General features: G+C 44.4%; 2 protein-coding genes across 4 annotated transcripts in view; both read left to right on the forward strand.

Annotated features, from left to right (window-relative positions):
* Positions 1-970: 970 nt before the first annotated feature.
* Positions 971-13,294, forward strand: vrk3 (VRK serine/threonine kinase 3). 3 transcript variants are annotated; one of them, XM_061245885.1, is made up of 17 exons: positions 971-1,057; positions 1,133-1,194; positions 1,623-1,852; positions 2,210-2,344; positions 2,510-2,623; positions 2,973-3,092; positions 3,971-4,111; positions 4,730-4,785; positions 5,196-5,262; positions 8,288-8,372; positions 8,478-8,577; positions 9,095-9,187; positions 10,217-10,349; positions 10,914-11,034; positions 11,291-11,349; positions 11,873-12,009; positions 12,796-13,294. In XM_061245885.1, the coding sequence occupies exons 3-17, from the start codon at positions 1,624-1,626 to the stop codon at positions 12,799-12,801; spliced, it is 1,596 nt and encodes a 531-aa protein (XP_061101869.1). In that variant the 5' UTR covers positions 971-1,057; positions 1,133-1,194; position 1,623; the 3' UTR covers positions 12,802-13,294. The 3 variants fall into 3 exon arrangements, with proteins under 3 accessions (XP_061101869.1, XP_061101866.1, XP_061101867.1); XM_061245882.1 differs by lacking the exon at positions 1,133-1,194 and having other exon boundaries at positions 984-1,057; XM_061245883.1 differs by having other exon boundaries at positions 1,007-1,194.
* Positions 13,295-18,488: 5,194 nt separating this feature from the next.
* The window catches only part of ripor1 (RHO family interacting cell polarization regulator 1), a 91,889-nt gene continuing 84,809 nt past the window's right edge, over positions 18,489-25,568 (forward strand). The window contains exon 1 of the mRNA XM_061245476.1: positions 18,489-18,660. The gene's annotated coding sequence lies outside the window, so the exon portion shown is untranslated. The remainder of the gene's footprint in view (positions 18,661-25,568) is intronic.

The following is a 25,568-nucleotide window of genomic DNA, read 5'->3' on the forward strand; positions in this document are numbered from 1 at the left end:
GAATGTGGAAGAGACTTTCATATTTTATTGAAAGGAAACCCCCGGAACTGGTCGTGCGTCGGCGCTATTTAATGACACCTGCTTAACTCATTTCAGAAACATTCTGAAAGGGAGGAAGAAACAAACCTCGTTGGACAGGTTTTTATTGAAACGCCCTGCAGATGAAAGTGAGGAAGGCGTGGCGAAAAAGCAAAAAAAAAAAAACAGTGAAGAAGATTAAGTTTAGCGAAAGTGAAGTGAAAAAAAAAATTGTAGCAATTAAGGAAAACCAGTTTATTTCTTTACATTCTATTTATTTTGTTTTATTATGTTTTTATACAATACAGTGCTATTTTTCTTATTTAAAAACACGTAACAAAAAATTGGGGTGGTTTTTTGGGGCCTGAACGGATTAATGGCATTTCAATTAATTTAAATGGGGAAAATGAATTTGATATACGAGGAAATTGAGTTACGAGCTCGGTCACGGAACCAATTAAACTCGTAAGTCAAGGTACCACTGTACATTGCTAACCTCAAACCTGAGAAATGTCATTGCTACATTTAAAAAGTTACATGGCACTGCTATTTTCCTTGAATATAAAACAAGCCACACAACAATATACATTGATATAAATCATATGTATAATGAATAACAACAACAGTAAACATATTCATAATAGTTATTGTTTAATTAAGTGTATTAGTATGATGTATTAGTTGTATTAATTATTCATTATATAACGGATAGATCCGGTCCTTTGTTTCTATTGAACAGTTTGCGTTCCAGCCCTGCCAATATCCACGATATATGCACGACTAATTGGAATGTTCACACATCTTTTAATATTACTCCGTGTTTGTAAACACCCCGCTAGCTTTGCTAATATCCTCCTCGTTCCATAACGCTTAATTATGATAGTGCGTTGAAAATATTGTAGAAAGCGGTGGCTATTTCGACCGTTCTAAACTGCGAAATTTGGCACCTGTTGGCTGCCGTAAGAATGAAATGTTTAGATCACGTGATTTCAAGCCGACGGAGTCTTTTCCCCCACCTCTCTAATTTACAGACTTTAAGGTAACGATAAAAAAAAATCTATGTTTTAACTACAGTAACCTAACACAGATGAAACATAATGTTATCTATTAACAGCCCCAGCTTGCAATGATGAGTGTTACAGTAACCCAAGACTGACCATTTCTAAGTGCAGACAAGTAAGTAATTAACGTTAACTGTGTTAGGAACTATCGTTAACAATCAAATCGTTTCGACTTTCAAGATACATTCGTTAAGTGCAAGCAGTACAACTATCAGTACATACGAGACGGTTATTGTCCCATTCTACTTTTCTGTTCGTTGAACATGCGTTGGTAATGACCAATAGGCACATACGGCTTTCATGTGGATCGGTTCCTCGGAAGGACAATTCCGATCTTTGTACTTACTATCTTACTAACGCATTTCACGCACAGAAGCGCCAGGAAGCCAGTTCTGTTTGGTAATTCGCACAAGCCCTGAAAGCAGCTGCTACTTATTTCAGTTATAACGATGCCCACGAAGTTGGACGCTAAAGAAAGAGTATGCTTCTTAATCCAGCACTGCTTTTTCTCTGAACAACAATACGCTCTCGTTTCTTTTTCAGAATGGCCTTAAACTTCTGCCCAGAATGTGGCTCCAAGCTGAAAACCGGCTTTAAGTTCTGTCCGTCTTGCGGAGTGAAGCTGCCCTCCCTGACAGACCTAGCGCAGGCTGACTCGTCCACCAGCTCACCAGCTGCTCTACAGATCAGTGTGACTGACGGCCCTGTCACAGCACAGCCACAGTGCTCTCCCGGTCCCACCGAAGCACAGCAGTTACAGCACTCCGGTGATGGTACATAGACCGCAGGCTGTTTAAAACTGCATACTTGGCATATTACACGCATACTGGTATCAGACCTGGGTCAAACACGCAATTGTTTCGGATTTAAATAATTCTCTGCTGAATTTGATTGATCTTGCCTGGTGCAATTGAGCCAACCAAGAGGACCAGAAGGTTGGGCTTGCACGTTTTGAGAATATATCATGGGTTCCTATACACAAGCTCAGTAAAGTGAGAAAATTATTTGAATCCAAAACAATGACTTATTTGACCCTGACTTCAGCAGCCTTTGGGGCATTTCCTTCAAACTAGCTCCATAAAGATGCATCTTGAGATTCCTTCAGCAGCTTGCGTGTCCATTCCCCCCAGGTCCCGTCCGTTCTATTTCTGCCTCGCCACGTTCTCCACTGTGCAGGACGTGGAAGTCAACCAAAGTCACAGAATCAGTCTCCGTGAATTCAGCCACACTCCTGCTCACTGCATCCCCCAAATCTACTGCTGCAGGTGAGGGAGGGACGTGTGGTGTCTGCATAATAATGACTATACAGTGAATGTAGGGAGTGTTAAAATTCCCTCTGAATGCAGAAATATACTCATTGAAAAAGTTTTATTTACACCAACAAAGGTACTAGGTGATGAGTGACCTTTGCCCTCTATATTCTTATATAGGTCTGAGCCCTAAAGACACTTCAAAGTCATCACCGCAGAAACGGAAGACCCGTGCAAAGGCGAACCAGGAAGTGGATTTAAAAGCAGAGGTTTTGCCCAGATTGTCCACTGGAGGTGAGGCTGCAGCATGTTCTCCTGCCCTCTGCAGGTGGGATGGGGAACTGCATTGTTTAGGAAGCCCAATCCAGTGTCGCTGCCTGTCCTCGCAGATGCTAGTCTCTAATCCGATCCTCCCTTTCTCATCAAATAAAACCAAACATGCTGGGCCTTTAGCTGCCCCCTGAAGGGCAGATTCACTGTCTGCTGTTTACAGAAAGAGGCTTTGGCGTAAAGGTTTTCCCTGAACTGGGGAGAGCACAGGCACACATGAGTGCTGCTAACTGCTGCTCCCTTCCTCTCCTGTCCATGAATGGAGTTCACTGGCCTTCACCCAGTCTCTCTGACACAGCAGCTCATTTTACAGGTCAGAGCCCAAAAGCCCTGCAGTCGCCGCGGAAACGGCCGGCCCATGCAAATGTCAAGCAAGAAGAGGAGGCCAGTGTCAGGGTTTCACCCTCGTCATCACCCAGATCACCCGCTGGAGGTGAGGACGGCCCACTTTCTCTGTGTCCTGCTGCGTAGCTGGGACTGTGTTGTTGGGCCGATTCAATGCTGTGTCACACTCTGCGTGTTCACTGACAGCAGGCTCCAGGGTCATTTGCGCAAGAGATGACAATCTCAGTGTGACTACCACCAGTCAAATATAGGTGTGCAGGGGTTTTAAAACTTTCTCTGATCCAGGGATCAACCACCCAGGCTCAAAGGCATGCTGGGGACCTCCGTCATACTTGGAAAAAGGGTTATATTGAGAATAATATTTTATATTTTGAAATATTTTCCCAAATCCATATGTAGTCATTGCATGCCCAGTCGGGCCAGAACCTTTAAGAATAATACCGTCAATGACCCCCAGGGGTCTTTGGGCCCCTTGTGCTTTTCAACCGTGGTTCTGGTCAGCTGTAGTGTGTGCTTAACTGTAAATTCAGCAACCAATGTAGACCCAAGTCACCAGTCAGTGAGTTAATGGTGAGATAACAGTGTATTGACCCTCTTTAATTGATCAGCCGAGTGCTGGTTAATAACAAAAACCTCTCTTTCTCTCTCTCTCACTTTCTCTCTCTCTCACTTTCTCTCTCTCTCTCACTTTCTCTCTCTCTCACTTTCTCTCTCACTCTTTCTCTCTCTCTCTCACTTTCTCACACACACTCTCACTCTCTCTCACTTTCTCTCACTCTCTCTCGCTCTCACACACACTCTCTCACTCACTCTCTCTCTCACTTTCTCTCTCACTCTCACTCTTTCTCTCTCTCACTTTCTCACACACACTCTCTCTCTCTCGCTCTCTCTCTCTCTTTCACACACACTCTCTCTCACTCTCACTCTCTCTCTCTCTCTCTCTCTCTCACACACACACACACACAGTGAAGAAGAAGGGCAAAAGAACGAAGCATGCATCTGTTCTTGAGCCCCTGGGGGAGGGTGAGCAGGTGACGGACACAGCTGGCAGGAAGTGGGAACTGATCAAACTGCTGAGTCAAAGCGATACAGAGATCATCTATGGGGGTGAGCGCACAAGGGCCTGTGCATCTCTTCTTAAACCGTCAGGGGAGGAGGCGCTTCCACCTCCCCACAAATGAAATATAAATATTTGTGGCTGAGATCACAGGTTAGGCTCTGTGTGAAATGTGCTCTCAGATTGATGCTCATCAGCCATATGCTCTTATGACATTACATGATGACACAGGGCATGTTTCCAGGGCGAAGGTGTCTTTTTTTTTTAGTACATTCGTACATTTCCGTTTCTTAGTTTCAATAACTGTCTGTAATCTATTAACAACTTGTGTGTGATGATGCAACAGCACCATGATTTTATTATAGCCCAACTAATGTTTAACAACATTGTACATGTTTAGACACGTACCTACTACAGCCTGTGCCTCAGTTATGGTGAAATGGTTGCATATACATTGTAGAAACATTGTAGAGATCTTACATGGCACAAGAAAAGGCACAACATTATATTTTCCTGCAGCTTTTTATAATTCAAAAGTCGACTAATCAAAATTTGATACTTTTGCCGTTTCTGTTTGCTTATATGGCTAATTATTTATCATGGCAGACTAACAGAGTTAGTTGACATAAGTGGACTGTAGGTTTAATAATGCCTCTTTGATTCTTCAGTTCAGCAGGACACAACAGGAGCCAGCTCTGCAGACTACAAACACATACTCAAACTGGTGAGTGAAGGGTCTTGAGTGGGCTTCTGCTTTCTGTCAGTGTCCAGCTCATATCAGGAACCCTGTTCTGCTCTTTGTCATGAGGGAATTATATCTCCAAAACCCATTCAGTGCTATGATACGGTCCTGGTTTTTGTATAATGAACACATTTGCTGATTGGTTCTTATCAATGTTCTTGCTAGCAGGCCACAAAATTAAACAGCCCTGGTCTTCATTAGAATGATGTCATCCAGTCACAGTAGGTTTTTTTTTTAAGAGCACAGACTGTGTGAAAGGGTTTAATCCAAACCACAGTCTCGCATTTACATTATTTTTTTGTTAATAGTGGGATTATTTTGTTTGCTATAATGTATTTGTTTGTATTCATCAGTTCCCCTGCCTTGAGTTGAAATGTGTTTTTCTTTTATAGGCTTCTAAAGACGGCAAAATCTTCAATGAGCAGAACTTCCTGCAGAGGGCAGCCAAGCCTGTGTCAGGTAAGACACCCATGCCCTCTGACCTCTGCGATGGACTCCCAGATCACCTGACGTCTTTCCTTTCCTCTACATTTTACATTTACATTTTATTCATTTGGCAGACGCTTTTAATCCAAAGCGACTTACAAGTGCATAGGTTCTACCACAAGTCAAAGCATCACATCCAGAACTAGAAAAATACACCTGGACTGCTGTTCTAAACATATAGTCGTCATATAAGTGCAATATTATTATTATTATTATTTTTTTATTTATTTATTTATTTTTTTTGGGGGGGGGGGGGGGGTTAGACAGGGATAGGGGTATCAGAAGGGGGGGGCGGGGTAAATCAGGAGGGGGGACTAAGGTAGAGTTTGAAGAGGTGTGTTTTGAGTCTGCGTCGAAATAGGGGGAGGGATTCTGCTGTCCTGACAGTGGTAGGCAAGTCATTCCACCACTGAGGAACCAGAACGGAAAACAGGCGTGAACGTGCAGCTCGACCGCCAGGTGCCCGTAGAGAGGGAATCGTAAGGCGACCAGAGCTGGCAGACCGGAGTGGTCTAGCTGGGGAGTAGGGAGTGATCAGGGATTGTATGTAATGTGGGGCAGTCCCCTTAGCAGCCTGAAATGCCAACACTAGGGCCTTGAATCGGATGCGTGCGGCAATAGGAAGCCAGTGGAGGCCAATGAGAAGCGGGGTGACATGAGCCGACCTGGGCTGACTGGTGATCAAGCGGGCTGCAGCATTCTGGACCAGCTGGAGGGGCTTGATGGCGCACGCTGGGAGACCGGCTAGGAGGGAGTTGCAGTAATCCAGGCGGGAAATGACGAGCGCCTGGACTAGGAGCTGGGTGGCTTTCTCCGTCAGGAGATGACGGATGCGGCGTATATTAAACAGAAAGAACCTGCAGGTTCTGGCAGTGGAGGATACTTGTGGAGCCAGGGAGAGGCAGTTATCAAGAGTCACCCCAAGATTCTTTGCCGTACGGGAGGAGGAAACTACAAAGTCCTCCACAGTCAGTGAGAGGTCGATTGACGGAGAGGACTTAGCAGGGATGTAGAGAAGCTCAGTTTTGGCAAGGTTGAGCTTCAGGTGATGGGAAGTCATCCATGCAGAGATATCAGCCAAGCAGGCAGAGATCTGTGTGGTGATTTGGGTGTCAGGGGGGAAGGAAATGAAGAGTTGGGTGTCATCAGCGTAGGAGTGATAAGAGAAGCCGTGGGAAGAGATAACAGAACCAAGAGACATGGTGTATAGCGAGAAGAGGAGAGGCCCAAGAACCGAGCCCTGCGGGACTCCAGTTCGTAGGGGTTGAGGGTCGGAGAGTGCGCCCCTCCAAGTCACCTGGTAGGAGCGACCAGAGAGGTAGGAGGAAAACCAAGCGAGTGCAGAACCTGTGACACCCATCCCAGACAGCGATGAGAGCAGAATCTCATGGTTGACTGTATCGAAGGCGGCCGACAGGTCGAGGAAGATGAGGACAGAGGAGAGGGATTTTGCTTTAGCAGAGTGGAGTGCCTCAGTGACCGCGAGCAGGGCGGTTTCAGTGGAGTGGCCACTCTTGAAGCCAGACTGGTTGGGGTCATGGAGATTGTTGTGGAGAAGATAAGTGGACAGTTGGGAGCAGACCGCCCGTTCCAGGGTTTTAGCGAGAAAGGGAAGAAGAGAGACAGGCCGGTAGTTGTTCAGGGCAGAGGGATCGAGAGTAGGTTTTTTGAGGAGGGGAGTGACTCAGGGAAGAGGGCATGGTGCCGGAAGAGAGGGAGGTGTTGATTAGAGAGGAGAGAAAAGGGAGAATGTCCTCAGATATAGATTGTAGGAGGGGAGAGGGGATGGGGTCAAGAGGACAGGTGGTTGGGCGGTGGGAGGTAAGGAGTTTCAGCGTGTCGGCGTCAGAGAGGGGAGAAAAGGAGGTTAGGGAGTTGGGGAGGGTAGGAGGGTCAGCAGGGGTGGAGGGTTGGGAGAAGGAATTGCGAATAGCATCGACCTTCTTTTCAAAGAAGGAGACAAAGTCATCAGGTGTGAGTGATGAGGGGGGTGGGGGGGCCAGAAGAGAGGAGAAAGTTGAAAACAGTTTGCGGGGATTAGAGGCGGCCGCGTTAATTTTCGAGTGAAAGAAGGAAGATTTAGCTAGAGAGACAGAGGAATGGAAAGATGATAAGAGGGCATGGAAGGAAGCCATATCACTGGGGAGACAGGACCTTTTCCATTTTCTCTCCGCCGCCCGCAGTTCGGTTCGGACAGCTCGTAGAGCATCAGAAAGCCAGGGACTGGGGGGGGAGGCCCGAGCTAGTTTGGTGGTGAGGGGACACAGAGAGTCAAAGGAAGATGAGAGGGAGGACATGAGAGTTGTAGCCGCATCATCGGTAGACAGTCGAGAGAAAGACTCCGCAGATGGTAGGGAGGAGAGGATTGTAGATGAGAGGGTGGAGGAAGACAGGTGGCGTAGGTTCCGTCGACAGGTGACAGATAGACACCCCCGACTTTGTACACCTGCGACTTCGTACGCCGAGGCAAGTAGCCGAGGCTGCCGCACACAGCTGCCGCTGGTGCGCTACACAACAGCTTAAATAACACTGACGCTGAATACAGAAAATGCAACCAACCCACTGCAGAACACTAATGCACACTGAAGTGAGTTCAGGTGTGCCAGTAATTATACCCTGAGCAGGGTGCAAAGTATTGGCTCCTCCTACAACAAAAGCTGTGGCCTGCCAGCCAGTAAAACAATAGCCTAACTTAATAGCCTAGCTTACCTGAGAGAAACAAACACCTAACCCAGTTTCACTGAATCTAAATAAACACCACTTGTAATAGCTAACAAACAAACAAGTACACAACAGAACACTATAATGACAACTAAACTGAATTTAGAATCAGCAAGCAAACAAATAATACTTAACTAATCCAGGAGAAAATGCAACCAACCCACTGCAGAACACTAATGCACAGTACATACAGTACTTTGTCATTGTGACAGTATTTTGAGTTAAACCTAAGAGCAGGTGAATTAGGCTTCTCCTTGTGTTTTTTCTGCCCCTCTAGTGAAGAACTGGATGAAGCTGAAAAAGATGGATGTTCTGGGCATTCCTTCCTGTGTTGGCTTTGGACTGCATGCAGATTCATACAGGTGTGTGTGTGCACGTGTTTCTGTGACTGTTTTGGTGTCAAAGTGAATTCAGCGAGTGAATGCAGTCTCGTTTGTGTGTGTGTGGTTGTGTGTGTGTCTCTCTAGGTTCCTGATCTTCCCCAACATGGGCCGAACACTGCAGTCCATTGTGGAGGAAGGGAGAGTGCTGTCTGAGAAAGCCGTTCTGCAGCTCTCTTGCCGAATAGTGAGTACAGGGCCTGCTGTGTTTGCATATGGCAGTTCTGTTCTTCCCGTGCCACTCTCCATGTGCTTTGGCTCTTCTGTCAAATACTGCACTCGTTTGCATCTTGGTTCTGTCTGCATGTTGCCCTGTGGATTAGTACAGCTGCTTATAGTTCTGTTGGAGAGTATTGACAGAGCTACGCTCAGACAATTTAGTTTGAACATTTATCTGTTTCCCACTGTTAATCCTCTGGTGTTGCCATGGAGACGTCAAAAGGCAGGAAAACGTGATGCAGAGTGACCAAATATTTTTTTCCTCGGTCCTTCCTGTCGGAAAGCAGATTGTTCCCTGACTAGGCAGCACCACCAGGTGGCGCTCTTCAATTAGATTTGAAGTCAAAGTGTCATGATTGGATTCACTTACTCTAACACAGAGAGTATTCTATGGGCTCCAGGGTGTAGGGGCTTTAGGCCCTAATCCTGCAGTGCTGGTTTTTGCTGTGGATCACAAACAGTATGTCTCCTGTCTAATCTCCCAGCTGGATGTTCTAGAGTACATCCATGAGAATGAGTACATCCACGCCAACATCCACTCTGAGAACATCTACATCGACCTCACCAAACCCACACAGGTGAGTCTGTCCTGCACCAAGCTTAAGAGAGTTTATTCTATGATATACAGTACTGTGCAAAAGTTTTAGGCAGGTGTGAGAAAATGCTGTAAAGTAAGAATGCTTTCAAAAATAGAAAGTGAGTGAACAGAAGAAATCAATAAATCAAATCAATATTTGGTGTGACCACCCTTTGCCTTCAAACCAGCATCAATTCTTCGAGGTACACTTGCACAGTCAGGGATTTTGTAGGCATATAGTCACGTGTATTTAACCAATTATACCAAACAGGAGCTAATTTAATTTAATATGTAGGTTGAAACACAATCATTAACTGAAACAGAAACAGCTGTGTAGGAGGGTTAAAACTGGGTGAGGAACAGCCAAACTCCAAGGTGAGGTTGCTGAAGACAGTTTAATGTTAGAAGTCATGCACCAAGACTGAGCACAGCAACAAGATACAAGGTAGTTATACTGCATCAGCAAGGTCTCTACCAGGCAGAAATTTCAAGGCAGACAGGGGTTTCCAAGAAATCAGCGACGTTGAGGACTGTAGACGCAGTGGTCGGCCAAGGAAACTTGTTATTTTACAGCATTTTTTCACACCTGCCTAAAACTTTTGCACAGTACTGCTACATGGTGTAAAAAAAAAGAAAGTTGCTACCAAGCTGCTATACTGAAACTACAACAGTTGTGGCATGCAGGCAGGCTAGTGTGAAACTAAGTAATGGCTGGCGGAATGCATTTGTTATTGTGGTTTCAATAGAGCAACTTGTGGGCTACTTACTTTTTTGAAGTACACAACATCTTCGAAATTCACTGTTGAGATATTGTTGGGTGTAATTTGAACAAAATGTGAATTACAGACTTACAGTATAGGCCGCACATGGGTCATCTCATTTAAATTCTGCCAAATACCCAAAAGTGGACCCCACTCAACCTGACCCTGCTGATGTTAGCCTTAGCCTCCTGACTGTGTGTGGACGGCAGAATGACCTCAGTGTCATTTGAGGTGATGGAATGAGCTGGATGTTGCGTACCTGTCCCCAGGTGTACCTGGTGGGATACTGCCACGCTTTCCGCTACTGCCCCAGGGGGAAGCACGTGGAGTACCGGGAGGCCAGCCGCGCATCACACGAGGGCGCCCTCGAGTTCATCAGCGTGGAGTCACACAAAGGGGCAGGTGAGCCCAGACAAGGAGCTCCCGTGCTCCAGAATCCCCCCCCCGGGGTCACGCTATGGCCACGCCCTGAAAACAAAACAATGACGCAGTCCGTCTTCACTAGAAATATAGTCTTACAAATATGATGTGAAGTCTAAATATATCACACTTGCCAGGTAAATGAGACAATAAGACAGTTGTACTTAATATTGCCCCTCTTCACTCTTCTAGCAAAACTTAGAAAAAGTAATATTTTCTACTTGAGAAAAAAAACAAGATCTTAACTCTCTTTACAAGAATAAGACGCTTGTTAAGACACTTTTGCAGTGCAGCTGTGGCCACTGGTTGGCTCTGACGCTGTCATGAATGGAGTACCGCAGGAATCATCACACACTGAAGGCTTGTGTTTTAGCACAATAAGGCACCCAGCAGCCCTGTATTCTAGTATCTAATATCTGTATCTGTATGCTGCTATGCCATACCATGCTATACCATGTAATATTACGTGGGATGAATGCACATAGAAAACTACTCTCTCTGCAGTCTCTTGACCTCTGACCCCTGTGTTGCTGCCCCCCCCCCCAGGCCCATCCAGGCGTAGTGACCTGCAGGCTCTGGGGTACTGCATGCTGAGCTGGCTCGCTGGAACTCTGCCCTGGACCTCTCTCTCAGACTGCCCTGCCAAGGTCATGGCTGAGAAGGAAAGGTGAGAGGGCACCCATGGGTCAAAGGTCACAGGGTCACGGTGAAACGTGCATGTCACAGGATCTGTCTTTTTTTCCATTTACAGGTTCAAATGTAAAAATGATGAAAGGGTTGGTGGTGTCCTTGCATCTGTGTGTTTATTTGTCATTTGATTTGGTTATAATCTTACAAATGACAATTTGATTTTGTAATTTGATTTTGTAATTCTTTGTGAATTGCTCATCATTTGTAATTCCTAATCTCCACTATCTGCACAGGTACATGACCGATGTCCAAGGACTCATGAGTCACTGTTTCGGGAAGAAAAAAGTGCCAGGTATGTGTTAATGTGGACGCATGATTTCTGATTACCCAAATTAAAAAATATATCAATAAAAATAAATAAATCAGGGTAAGTTATTTCCAGAAGTGATAGCATGATCACTGGTGATATGGGTGATAACTTTTAAAAATTAAATAACAAAGGTGTCTCATATTACATTTTGTCTAAAGATCTGAAACCATTCAGTGCAACAAATATGCAATAATGGAGGAAATGGAGTGTAACATGCCTTATGATATAGTGAGACTGCATTACAGGTGCAGTGCAGTGAGACTCTGTGTGTTACAGGTGCAGTGAGATGCAGTGTGTTACAGGTGCCATGCAGGTGTACAGTGAGATGCTGTGTGTTACAGGTGCAGTGCAGTGAGACTGTGTGTGTTACAGGTGCAGTGAGACTCTGTGTTACAGGTGCAGTGCAGGTGTACAGTGAGACTCTGTGTGTTACAGGTGCAGTGCAGTGAGATGCAGTGTGTTACAGGTGCAGTGCAAGTGTACAGTGAGACTCTGTGTGTTACAGGGGCAGTGAACGTGTACCTGTCCCAGGTGATGAGTCTGCAGTACACAGAGGAGCCCCACTACCAGCAGCTGCGGGATGGTCTGCTGGGGGGCTTGCAGAAGCTGGGGGCCTCGCTGGATCAGCCTATAGACCTACAGGTAAGGTTTCCTGTGCAGGGCTCTCCCTCTGGGCTCTTTCCAGTCACTTAGTTCTCACCTCCCATCTCCTTTTCCTTTGACTGGTCCGGGAACCGATTGAGGTCCGCCATCTTTAAGGACATTCCCACCCATTAAGAATGTACCTCTTGGAAGTAGAAGTCAGGAGACTGCCAAACTTTTCTTTGAGCAAGGAAACATTACTGCATCCTTTGCGGAAGTATTTTTTCAGAAAGCAGGACATATAATATGTAATTGACCTGTGGGTCCACCTCTCCCCATCTGCCATGTCTGTAACTGACATAGCTTCGAACTGATGTTTGAAGGAGCAAGGGCATTCTAACTCACATTTTCTCTATTTCTCAGTCTTCACTTCTTTTTCTCGGAAAGGGATGGGAGATAGCTAGGAGGTGAAAAAGAAGTGATTGGAAAGAGCCCTCTGTCTCTGCCTCTGAGCTTCTGTTAGAGCAGGGCTGTGCTGTTTTTTTCCTGGGGGGGGGGGGGGGGCACAATGAATATACTCACTCTACAATGTAGGTCAACCCCTTCTCATCACCAAGAGATTGAGTGGACACCACATAATCGTCCAAGCCAAGAAGAGGGGTTTAAGGGTTTATTGTTTATCTTGTATGTTGTTTAACCTTCTATAAAACATTCAGAGTTCCACTGACTCCCTGGAGATAAGTAACATATGGTGATGGAAAATGACACGTCAATCAGATGTTTTAAAAGCAAGTGTGGTGCCTCTTTGGAGCAGAGTTTGTTGATGGGAATTGTTTGTCTTTACAGGCGTAGCCAGGAAGAGGACGGCAAGGATTCTCTAGGAGATGTTAACTGCAGAGTTTGTGGGTTTTTTAACCATGCTCGTAGAATGTGACCACTAAGTTTGTCATGCTATGATTGTCTTTCTTTTAATTTGTCACAATGTTTAGTGCACTCGCTTGGTGTTTGGTTGACTACATTTTTAAATTTTGGTCAAGATTTTTGGACCGTTTTTGGGTATTTTTACCCCCACCCTGCTTTGAGTTGGGATTCAAAGCACATGTTCTTAAGTCTGTAACACTGAAATCTCATATCCCACAATTCACTTGTGTCGTGTGTGCTGGCTGTGAGCTGAATCCATGGAACATTCTCCATTTTAGAATTCATTAGCATTTTATGTTTTATGCTTGAAGATTCATTTTTAATATTTGCTTTGTTTTAGCCATTTTTTCCTCTGAAAGGTTTTCAGGCTCGTTTTATGGGCAGAGTAATGTATTCATTGGTAATAAAAATGGTTTTATTAAAATACTGCTTGTTCTGTTTTTATGTTTACATATTTATGGCGATTGACATCATTGCAATGTTCTGTAGAGGGATCTAACACAACCTGTATTCCTGCAGCAAATTCATAAGCAATTTAATGAACCATGCTTTAGAGTGGGCTGTATATATTTACAGCGTAATAAAGTATGCAGACAGAATTTGTTATTGGTGTTTGGTAAGTGTATTGCTGTATGTACTGTATTGCTTTCTAACAAGCTATACTGACACTAATTGGCAGTGACTGCCAGTTTCTACATTACAGTATTGCTGGTTTGTACTTTACTGGATCAGTTTGGTGGCTTCCAGAAAATATCTGATTCATCGAGTGGTCCCATTTAACAGCAGCTAAACACCCTGACGTCATATTCTGAGCTGCTAAAACAGGTGGAATAAGTTGTGAGAAACCTCTCAAATGTATCCTTTTACTCTCAAAACTTAAGTTCATTAAGTTGCTCGCCTAGATCCAAGTTGAGTGGTGCATATGTTTTGGCTTATTTTGGGCATTTCCAATCACAGGTCTTAGTCAAACCTCACAATTCAAATGGTTATTTTCTGCCATGTGAAGCCCACCACGCAAAGCTTCCCAGTCCAATCTCGCTTCTGCTCTATCTTTTCGTTTCTGAAGGACACGCACGTGGCCCCTCCTGCTCTCTGTCCTACCTGACCTCTGACCTGGCAGTTTGGCCCGTGTCCACTTCCTGCTGCCCCCTCAGCAGTGTCTCCATGGCGCACGTCTGTCTCACCCTCTCGGCCTGGCTCTTGGCTCCAAGGCAGGTTCGGACAGCCCTCTGATGACTTTGCCCTAACCCTCTCCACTTCCCCCCCCCCACCGCGGCACCGTATCTCTGGCTCCTCTTTCTCTCTTTTAGCCTCCTCCTTCCTTCCTGTCCTCTATCCCCAAAACACTCCATTGTTCTACAGCACCATCTAATCCAGTGTCAGATTAAATCCAGTGCAATGTGTCCCCAGTGATGGTTCCGGGAAACATTTTGTTGATGTTTTTGATCCCTCCATCGACCACAGAGACTTATGAAATTGAATGAAGAAGTGTCCTAAGACACATCACCTCCTGCTCCTGAACTTCGTGTCACCCTCTGGCAGTTCTTCTACGACCATAAAATTCTTCGGAACTTGTGAGGTCACTCCTGTATGATTTCTGTATCGCTTTGACTCAGCAGTTTGACCAGCTTCCACTTCCTGCCAGCTGTGTCTGTCACCTGATCGACCTCAGCCATTGGCTCTGGGCCACATGTAGGCCTTTCACTAATGGTCTTCCTCTTCCCTGCAGGGAAGGGAGGAAGAAATAGAGGGAGAGACTGTCAGAGAGACAAGAGCAATACATTGACAAATTATCCTGTATTTGAAATGAATGATCTTCTTATAACAGTTAAAAAGCAATTAAGTGCCTTCAAAACTGATGTTACTAAAAAAGGTGACGTTACCAAATTCTAAATACTTGGGCTTTCTTTTTACTGGATGAGTGCCTTTGAATTTCAAGTCAAACAGATTTCAAACCAAGCGCTTTGATTGGTTTCTAGAACATTCAGGAACCTGTTCATCCAGCCTATCCGGTTCGTTCCATTCGATTCTAGGCAGGCAGAGTGGCAGTGGGAGGAGTGCTGTTCTCCCTCCTTTAAAACCCCACAGTATCCAGGCAAAATGTTTATTTTTGCTTTGCTTTTCTACCAGATGCTGTACAACTTCCCATCCTACACTTTTAATTCTCTATAATGCCACTTTGTGACTGAATGTGTACAGAATAAGTATTACTTAACTGCTGTATTTGTCAGAGCAGCAAGCAGGAAGCATGCAGGGAGCATGTAATGCACCGATCAGTGGATTTATTCTCCCCCCCTTTCTGTGAATGCTGAATATTGACTTCTCACACATAACCACAAGGTGGCACTCTAACCCGTTAGGTCACATGGCAAACAGTCGCACATCGTGAGCTGAGAATTAAGGTTCTAACCGCCATTTCTGAATGAATAAGTTGGTGATTAATTCTAACTCAATGAATGAGTTAGAATGAATACTGTTTAAAAGTATGAAGACATACAAAATGTAAAAGTCATATCTGCTAGGAGCCCGTTCACTTTGGAATCTTTGAAACTCAATATCTCAAAACCACTCTGAACACAGATAGAACCTTCTAATTCTCAGCTCATGCAATCAGCCAGACTGCCTAAAACAGTGACAGTTTAGTCATGATAGCAATCACATACATAATAGATATGGTAGTTACACACTAGAATCCTGAAGTTAGGGAAATATAATGGGGGGGGGGGGGGAATGGGAGTAGAGCCCTGTGTAAGTAAATGAGCGAAGGCCGGAACATTTCTCATGAGGTAAATCTTTGAGTGGGCCTCTGTAGGATGATCACTAGACTCTGCCTTTCATCAAGAGTTTGCCGTTTCCCAATGATTACCTATGGGCAAGAACCATTTCTAGGCCCACCCAAGACATGAAAAGCCATTTAACCATGCAGTTGTGGAGAAGAGGTGAACTGGTGATGCAAGTCTATTTAATGTATACGGTACATCACTGGTTCTACCCTTCACCCTCTTGACCTCTGACCCTGTTGCCTGTTTCCACACACACACACACACACACACACACACACACACACACACACACACACACACACACCCCTAATCCATCCCAGCACATGTTTTCTTGTCCTCCTGTGTGTATCAGTTAGTTATATTTGGAACACTTCACCGCTGGTCAGTACAGACACGTGTTCTGTGATTCCGTTGTGATCTAAAGAAGGGAAAAAAATGTTGCAAACAAACAAATACAACTGGTTTCATAGAAGTAGCTTAGGCCTACAAACTCTTGACCAACATACGATAATCCTACCTTTAGCGCCCTTGACCCACTGAAGAATCTGGACAGCTTGGAGAACTTCAAAGTTCAAAGCACGGATTAAACCCTGCAGTTGACAAAAGGTGTTACCAAGCTGTTGTGTCTGATCTGACAGTGGAACACTGACTGTATGGGTTCTTATATCCACTCCAAGTACCAAGACACGGATTCAGCCAAGCAGCAAGCCAGAAGGACATGCCTACATGCTGCTTGATTACAGCCCATGTGAACTGAGTTCATGTAAGGGGACCAGCACTCTCACTAGGAAAACGTGACTAAAAAGATACAATGCTTGTCACTACCCTATAGTTATAAAAATTGTACCCCCATCCATGGGTTTAATAAGTAATTTGAGCCTCTTTTGCTTTAAAAGGCTACATATTAGTATCCAAAGAACATTATTATACCTTCATGGTACATTTGTGAAATGTTGACCTCCTCTGTCCTTTTGTTTCTGAGAGTGAGTCGAGTTGTTACTATAAACAGCTGGAATATTGGCTGGTTCCTACAAAAACCAATAATATAAATGAACACGGTAATACACAGTACATCAATGCTGTAGAGCAGTGGTTTCCAATCTGTGGCCTGTAACCTAATGGTAGGTTGTGAGTGGGGTTAAAGTTGGTGACAGCACATGAAAGGACTTTCTGTATGAAATATACTTTTGTTTACATTCACCCCATTCAAATTAAACCCTGCGGCTGTGATATTGACTTTACTATTTATAGTGTACTTCCAGTTATTTTAAATTTTATTTCCATATTTTTACATATGTCAGGTTACCAATGGTGGACGAGACCCCCTAGCAGTGTCACACATTAAGTGCATTAAATGGCTAGTGGGCTCAACGTTAATGAATCACTGCTGTAGAGTGTGATGTTTGGATATGAATGTAAAGTATTCTTTTGTACCTGAATAACGTACCATATCAGCTGAGGCCCAAAATTCCTCCAGGAGATAGAGTGAAACATTAGCTAGTTACTTTAAAGTGAGGCTGATATCTCTTATCGTCTGATTTTGTTGACTGGAACGGCCGGCCTTTAACTGGTGTAGCCTGAATATGTTTACTTTGGAACATATTCAGTTCAGAGTTTCTGGATTATAACTCATGCATCCAAAATATGACTGCCAGTGACAACGACTATATAATTATTTTTAAATAATTAAGAATAATAATGGAAGTAAAGTATAGTATGGCATATAAAATATATCTTTAAAACGCCGCTTGTGACGTGTTTTTGTATTTATTATTATATTTCGGTTTTATTGTGCTTTGTTTGATTTAAGCCTTCAAGGCGGCCCCGAAATGTAAATATCTTAAAATTAAATTCCGAAGACACAGTGGGAGTCAATACGGGTGGGAGTGACGCGAGAGAAGACTGCTTGCTCTGCCTTTTTCTGTGGGCTCCTATTAATATTTCCAGGAAGGGCAGAGACTAGTAAATTATTACTAGCGCTTAATTGCCTTTGCTTATTGAGCCCCTTGACAGAACTTGACAGAATGTCAAACTTGAATCTCAATCGATTTAGGTCCAGAAAGAGCTAACCCTTCATGTGTGTAAAATCCAGTGTGAACGGTTTTTCAACAGGTAGTTCGTATAGTTTTTTTAATGACCTTGTTTATAGAAATATGTAGAGCCTCTATTGAGTAGACTACTCCCACTACTCTGCATAATTGACCATTTCGTGCCCAAATCCCATATTTTGACCGTTACATTAGCTTTACGTCATGTGAAGTAGCCTATCTGCATTTTAGCGTTCTCTACAGATAATAAAATGACATAGGCCTATTAGTAGCAGATTCAGATAAGCGAAAGACAGAACTGAATCCTGTGGACCAGTCTTTAATTATTATAAATAATGGGGAATTAAGCAATCCCATTCCACTTTTCTTTCTTCTCATTGCATTAAAATATTAATATTCAACAAGAAGTCAGACCTTTTTCTATTATAGACTGTCAGAACTTGTGAAGATCCATTTAATCGCGGACCGCGCAAATTTAGCGTATTAATCAACTAATCTGACAATGGGCTCAATCACAAGTTTTAACGCTCAACGTCGGGCCAACGGGATTGTGTGACACGAAGGGGGGGTCTGTCATCTGCCAAGAAACAGATGAAGCTCCGAGATAAGCGAAGTTGAGACAAGAGTTATCAGGAGTTATCAGGAGTTTAATTCATTCGTAGCCTCGTTTCATCACCCTGTGCTTGATAGTAGAAAGGGAGGTCGCTGTCGCGTGCTGTCCCTCTGCGTAAGAGGAGGGATTATAGCTCGGGAACTAACTGAACTGAAAAGCGAAATAGAAGGCAACAGACGCTCCGATACGGTAACCTGGACTGTAGGTCTCCACAGATCAAACACAAAAGGAGTTTCTCCTCTGGGGCTCGGATACTAACCTGTATTTTATCCGACAGTCACCTAGGCTTCCCTAACATTGCTATCTGGATTTGGGACTTCGTCTCTGTCCTTCAGTCACCACAGAGGTAAGCGCATGGTCTTCGTTAATTAATTAATTTGTCCACCTTTGCCACTTCAGTTATGTGTGCGCAAATTGGCGCGAGCGCTGATCAGTGCAGCATCTGTCGTTCTACTTTGTGCACTGTATTATTAGTAGTATTTTTTAAATATATGACCTACTGTATGACACCAATACGGCATTTGAGGCGCACAGTTAAGATTAAATAGCCTAAGATATAGATTCCTGCATAACTCTTCGAACGGATGGTGGTTTTGCTTTCAGTGCAAATGTAAACTACAGCAGCCTACAGACTCTCTCTCTCTCTCTCTCTCTCTCTCTCTCTCTCTCTCTCTCTCTCTCTCTCTCTCACACACACACACACACACACACACACACCCATTAACTTCTGAGTTTATTATTTTGTTGGTGCGTCGGAGTGGCTCCGATATGTGCCATTACTCACAAAGGAAGCTTGCACTACTTTTAAATGTTCTATGTTCATGTAGGCTACTTCTACTCTCTTTTCTCTCTTCTACTCGTCTTATTTTGTGCATGTTCCATAGCGCAGATTGCAATATAAACAGGCGGCACTTGGTGAGTAAGTTGGGTAAACTCCGTTGAGAAACAATGTTTTCCTTCCTCCCTTATTAATCAGTTGCCAGATGTTATTGAGGTGGGGTGGTCCCCCGCGCCAGTCCGAGCCATTCCCGTCTGATTCCAGCGAAAAAGGAAATTGGCACAGTTTCAAGTTCATAACAGTGAGCCCATCTCCGCTTGCTTTCGAAGTTGCACACTCTGCGGCTCGCGTTGCCCAGACAACCGCTGGGTTTTAAAAACGGATCTTTAATCCACGTGCTGCAATGTGGAGGAAACAGAGCGGCAGGGAGCTCCGCGCTCTGCACGGGGTGAGCAGTTCTAATAAACACAACTCGAGGTGCTCCTGGAAGTAACTCAAATGCTCACTAATTCCGATGCCAGCTTTTAGTGCAAGTAAATGGGAACCAGGTTAGATTTTTATCATTAAATATTAAGGCAAGATTATCCCAACAAATATCTTGGCAATTGACAGTGCATTATATTTATTACATGCACAAATAGCCATTCTAACACATGAAACAAGGGCCTCACCAGATTCCCCTGAGCCGTCAGTATAAAAAACATGCACAGATATCCTGTTACCTATTTGGACTGATGGCATAAAGAAAACAGTTGTTAGCAGCACATTCAACAGGTTATTGCTTGCATTGACATTCCTGTGTTTCAATTGGTCTAGCCAGAGACCCAGCCACAGGGTCATTGTGTAGGTCAGTGCTGGAATGTTGGGTTTGCTCCTAGACAAACAATGAAATGAAAGCTCACTTTGGACTGTGTCAGTCTGATGTCCTGCGTGCTACTCCCATGCAACCTGGTTTTGTGTCATAACCTATCTAATGTTTACTTGTTTGAAAACTGTACATGCACATGTGTTTGTGCGCTTAATTGCACCTATGCCCTTGAGAGAGAGGCATCAAGAGCCTGGAAAATCAGTCCCCTTTAATTTCCCCTTTCTTTAATCTGAGTGGTTTTGGTTGATGCCTGGCAATGGCTTACTTCTTTATTAATTATTGTGGTCATTCCTGTGGGACCCTGAAAAGTTCCAAACTCTACACACACTGTACACTATACACACTGGTGTAAAAGAAGTGACCTAGGTGTGCTCTTTGACCAGGGGTGCCCACATTTTTGCATACAACTATATCCTTAATTCTATACTGGGTGGCTGTGTCATATTGCGTGCAGAAAACTAAACTAGAAACCACAAATTTACATATGCAGGCCCTGGTACAGCTCCCAGAATCCTTTGTTTCATATTGCTTTATACTATGCTTTATTGGCAGAGATGAATTAAAGATTTCATTCATCGCTGCCAGTAAGATGAAAGACAAAGCACGCAGCTGAAAAACTAACTTGCCAGATAGCACTGCTGTGGAAGAACTTGAGTTTCTATATGCTTACCGTCAATGTTGTCGTAACAGAAACGTCTCCAGCTACACATGTATAATGTTTCATGTTTAAGTTGCACAAAGTTAGCATAGCAACCCTAGCATCCAGGCATATACTGAGCAGGGAAATGATGATAATGGTTTCCATTAATCCATTTTATTTGTAAAGTGCTTTTTTGACACAGAGACACTGTGTCAAAAATATTTACCAGAAACAACGTATTTCAGCAAGACTGAGCCCAAACCCCTCGATAGTCCAGAGTGAGGTAAGGACTCCCCAGTGGGACGAAGAAACACTAAAACAGGGGAAGGAAAACCTCCCCACTGGGAGGACATCTTGGGAGGAACCCAGAAACAGAGGGGAGCCTATCCTCCGCTGACCAGCCAGGTGTCAATACCTAAAGATAAGTTAAACGATAATAGAAATGCAATGTGGAACCTGCTGGTGCAAATAGACAAGGTGGGTGGGCAGATTATAGCCTGAGATAAAAGTGGTGGCTAAAATAGACAGTCAAAGCATATTAACATGAAGATTAGAACCACAAAAAGTCTTCTTAAAGAGTACATAACGCCCTCATAAGCACTGCTTAAACATTCATACTTATGCTGTTTTAGCACCCACAACACAAATGCTTTTACCATTCTATACCAAATCAGCTTAAGCTTCCATGTCTATGTAGTGTATATCTCATGAATGGGTTATTTAGTATGTATGAAGTCTTAATGCAGTTCTCAGGATGCTACAGATACAACGGTAACAGTGATGAAGATGAAGACCACAGTTGATTTCTAAAGCAGTACACTTATGGTGAGAAAGCCCTGTGCACATTCCCCTGCCTCTTTACAGCAGGCTAGACCATTTTATGGTGCTAATCTTCACGAACGCATTCACCATGGGGGTTATTTGCTCGTGGGCGCGTCCCTTGGGATACAGCACGGCGGGCCCTGCTGACCTCTCGGCAGTCACCCATGGCGATGACCAATAGCCTTTTGGGAGAAGGAGAATGGAATGCAAGTGGCCTTGTCACCTCTCAACTTCTCTTCACTTTCTATGAATATTTTTCAAGGTTGTCGTGGCACAGATGCTTCATTGTCCCTGCATTGTACAGGCCGTCTTGCGTTTGGGTTTTACAGCCACAGTGGACAGTCTGGCTGTGAGGGACATTTCAGCATCCCTCTGTGTGTGTACAGAAACATGATTTTTAAAATTTAACCTGTATTTATACAGGGTAGGTTGGACTGAGCACACACGCTCATTTACTGCAACGCTCTGTTAATTCCCCCAAAAACCTGTCTGACAGATCAGAAAGACCCTTCAGGAGGCAGGCATGGATTACAGCAAGAGGTATCTAAAAGAGCCTGGAGAGTTCTGGAAAAGGTACTTTGGACAGATATGACCAAGAATGACTTATAACAGAGTGATGGAAAAATTAAAGGATGAAGGACACTGCCCAAGATCCAAAGTGCCCCCCTTCTGTGGTGGTGGGGCTGTCATAGTTTGGCCACAGGCGCTTGCCTTCACTGATAATGAAACTGCTGATAACAGCAGCAGAATGAATTCTGGAGTGTGCAGCCGTCTCTTCTCTGCTCAAGTTCATTCAAAAGCCTCTAAACTCATTGGTCGGTGCTTCATCCTAAAGTAAGGCAATGATTCCAAACATGCACCAGTGCTCTCTTTCTTCTTAATGTTTAAAACAGTTTTTTCCAGTAAGCATATCGCTTGGCATATTTTCTAATGTCTCAGCCTCATAATTACTTCCTTGACTTTCACTGGCACAACTCTGGTCCTCATGTAGACAAACACCAGTAACAGACTCCAATGGCAATAAAAAGCCTGGAACCAGGACAAGATTCTGAAGACTTTCTTATACCTGCGCAAAATGGGGGGACTAAAAGGAATGTAATTTCAACAGAGATCACCCAATATGGATGTAAATACCCTCAGATGAAAGGTGGCAGTCTGCACTTGAACATCATATTCATTTATTATTATTATTTCCAATGTGTTGGAGTACTGAGCCAAAAGAACAGAAATCGTACCACTGTCCAAATATTTATGGACTTTGTGTATGTGTAGTTTGTGTGTGCATACACAGTGTCAGGGTGTGTGTGTGTGCAGTTTGTTTTCTGTTTTCAGTATTGCAGAGGTCAAACAGTTCTCCTTTTTTCAAACAGTTCTCCTCCTTATCACTATCAGTCCCAGCTGCAGCCACGAGAGTGAGAGAGCTGGCATTGTAATCGCATTACAGTAGGAGCTTTCGCTCCTGGAGCAGCATCTATCCTCAGATAGACACGTCTTTGTGAGAAAAAAACTGCCTTACATCACATACACTCTGTCTCACACCATAACTTTAACAAGTCAGTAATTGTAGCAAATGTTTAATGGCTCGTTTCACTACACTTTCCAAATTTGGAACACCCAATACTGTAAAAAACAAATATTGCTTGCTTCAATTTTAAAAAGTAAGTGTCCAGGCTCCAACTTAAGTGAACTTGAGAAGACAAGTTGTTTACTCGATGAATTGAATTTGTAAGCCCATCCCATAGAGCTTTCAGCCAGCCACTGCTGGTTTTCTCTGTGCGAAGCAGCAGCTAAGCTAGTGTACTGCCAACACATCAGAGGCCTGCTCTTCACACGGGCAGACTCCTGCAGGGCCGGAGGAGCCACTCTTCAATGGGGAGGCAGAGGAAATCCTGTCATGTTGCCTCACAGGACTCCTGGCTCCAGTTGGCACTGGCACAGTCAGAATGGACTGGTGAAAAGCCCTTTGTGTACCCAAAATGGTGAAATTTGGCTCTGTAGAAAGTGAAGCAAGTCATCCAAGTTTGTAAATGAGTGAGTGTGCCAGAGGCAAAATCATTCAGTTAGTCAGGGAGTGAGCGAGTGAGTGAATGAGTGAGTGAGTGAGTTAGTAAAGGAGTGAATGAGTGAGTGAATCAGTGAAGGAGTGAGTTAGTGAGTGATTGAATCAGTGAGTGAGTGAAGGGGTGAGTGAGTGAATCAATGAGTGAGTGAAGGAGTGAGTGAGTGAATGAATCAGTTTGAGTAAATTACTCAGTCTAGGTACGGCTTCCAGTTCTCCCCCAGAGCTTCAGCAAATGTGGCTGGAAGCACTACTATGAGTGTGAGTCTGTGTGTGCCTGTTTGTTTTCATATGGGTTACTGTAAATTCTGGTGTGTGTGTGTGTGTGTGTGTGCCTGTGTGTGTGTGCGTGCATGGTCTCTCCCTCTCTCTGTAGAGCCTGGGCAAGGCTGTGTGTGTGTGCATGTTTTCAGATAAGTTATATTTAGTCTCCTGACTTTGTCACACCGAGAGCCAGGGAAGAGCCATGGATCTGCATCGCTGGCTCTAGTTTACACATTACCTTCCAAGCCGGCCTCAGTCAGCAGAAAGCACTTTTGCGGTTGGAGAGTTCACAAAATGACCCTCCCTGGATGATTCTTTTCCCTGAGTGTTGTGCCGAATGTGCTCTCTGCGTTGCAGTTTATTGTTTCCACCAAAAGGAAGAGCTACCTGCTGCCGGTCACAATGACTGTGATAGGTGGTGGCAATATGAATTGAAATCATAGTGCACCAGCCTTATGGGCTTCTGGTTTTTTATGTGAAATGCTTGTAATATTGTAATAAAAATGTAGATGTTATCCACAGTGGCACACTGAGCAGTACTGGACATGGCCCAACCTCATCCAGGATTGGTAATTTGTGGACATTTAATGAAATTATTGCACAAAATAAATAGGTAGGGATTTTCTTCTTGCATATTAGGAGACGGCGTAGCTCTGCCTTAAGTCTCAACATCTTGCAGATTATGGGTCTTCCCTGGAAAAAGATGGCTGTGGTTTACCTGTGGTTTATCTTTGTCCTCTGTCTCTCTCCCTCTTTCCCTCCCTCCCTCGTGTCCTTTTGCTCCCCCTCTTTCCTTGCCTCCATCCCTCACTTTAATTTTACCCTCGCTCTATTCCCCTCTCTCTTTTTCACTCTCCATTGCTCTCTCTCTTTCCCTCTCTTTTTCACTCTCCATTTCTCTCTCTTTCCCTCCCTCTGTCCCCCTCTCTTTCCTCTCTCTCCCTGTCTCTCTCTGTCCCTCACACACTCACAGTCTTAGGGAAGTTGGCAGGAGGGCTCCCATTGTGTGCGGGAGATAAAAAGATGGCCGTCGACGGGAACGAGAGAGGAAGTGTTTATTAGTGCAGATGTGCAGGGGCTTGTTTTGGAGGCTGGCGAAGCCGCGGGGCGCCAGCGATGCCCCACTTCCTGTCTGAGAGGATGCCTGCCTCTGGGGTGGTTAAGAGGTGAAGGTTAGCTCAGCAGAGCCAGATACAGAGCGCAGAGCGTGTGGGACACGTTACAGTGGAGAGGGGAGGGGGTACGGACTGTAAGGGTGGGTGTACATTATAGGATTTTCTCGTGGGTTGTGAAGTTGGCAGCACGGATGCGCACACTTTGCGAGGTCAGAGGTCAACCGGATCTGAAAAACGTCATAAACGGAGCAACCTCCTGATTGGTCAACGGGAATCAGAACACAAAATCTGCGCGCAAAGACCTCTCACACCTGACGAATTCAAGCCAATCGTGCCCGATTTTTTTTGACGATGTAAAAAAACTGTCGGAAGCCCATACGCCAGTCAGAACGGCATCTCACACCTAGCGACGTTGAGACCAATCATTATTATTACCATTTGGCTCTGATCTGAAAACATTGGGAGCCTGCAAGTCGTATATTGTACGCGTGCCCTCCGAGCATTTCAGAGAGGGGTTGACCGGGACTTAAAGAGAGGCTACTCTGCTGTAAGGTTGCTTGTACGGTAACCCAAAACGAATCCAGCTTTCACCTGCTATGAGTGAATCACTGATTTGAACCACAGATTTGAACCACAGATAGTAATTAGACCACAGATAGAGAGCATGGCTCGTTGATTCCACATGATTTATGTGATATCCTCGGGTCA

The sequence above is a fragment of the Conger conger genome, chromosome 6 (assembly GCF_963514075.1).
Source record: "Conger conger chromosome 6, fConCon1.1, whole genome shotgun sequence".
NCBI lineage: Eukaryota > Metazoa > Chordata > Actinopteri > Anguilliformes > Congridae > Conger > Conger conger.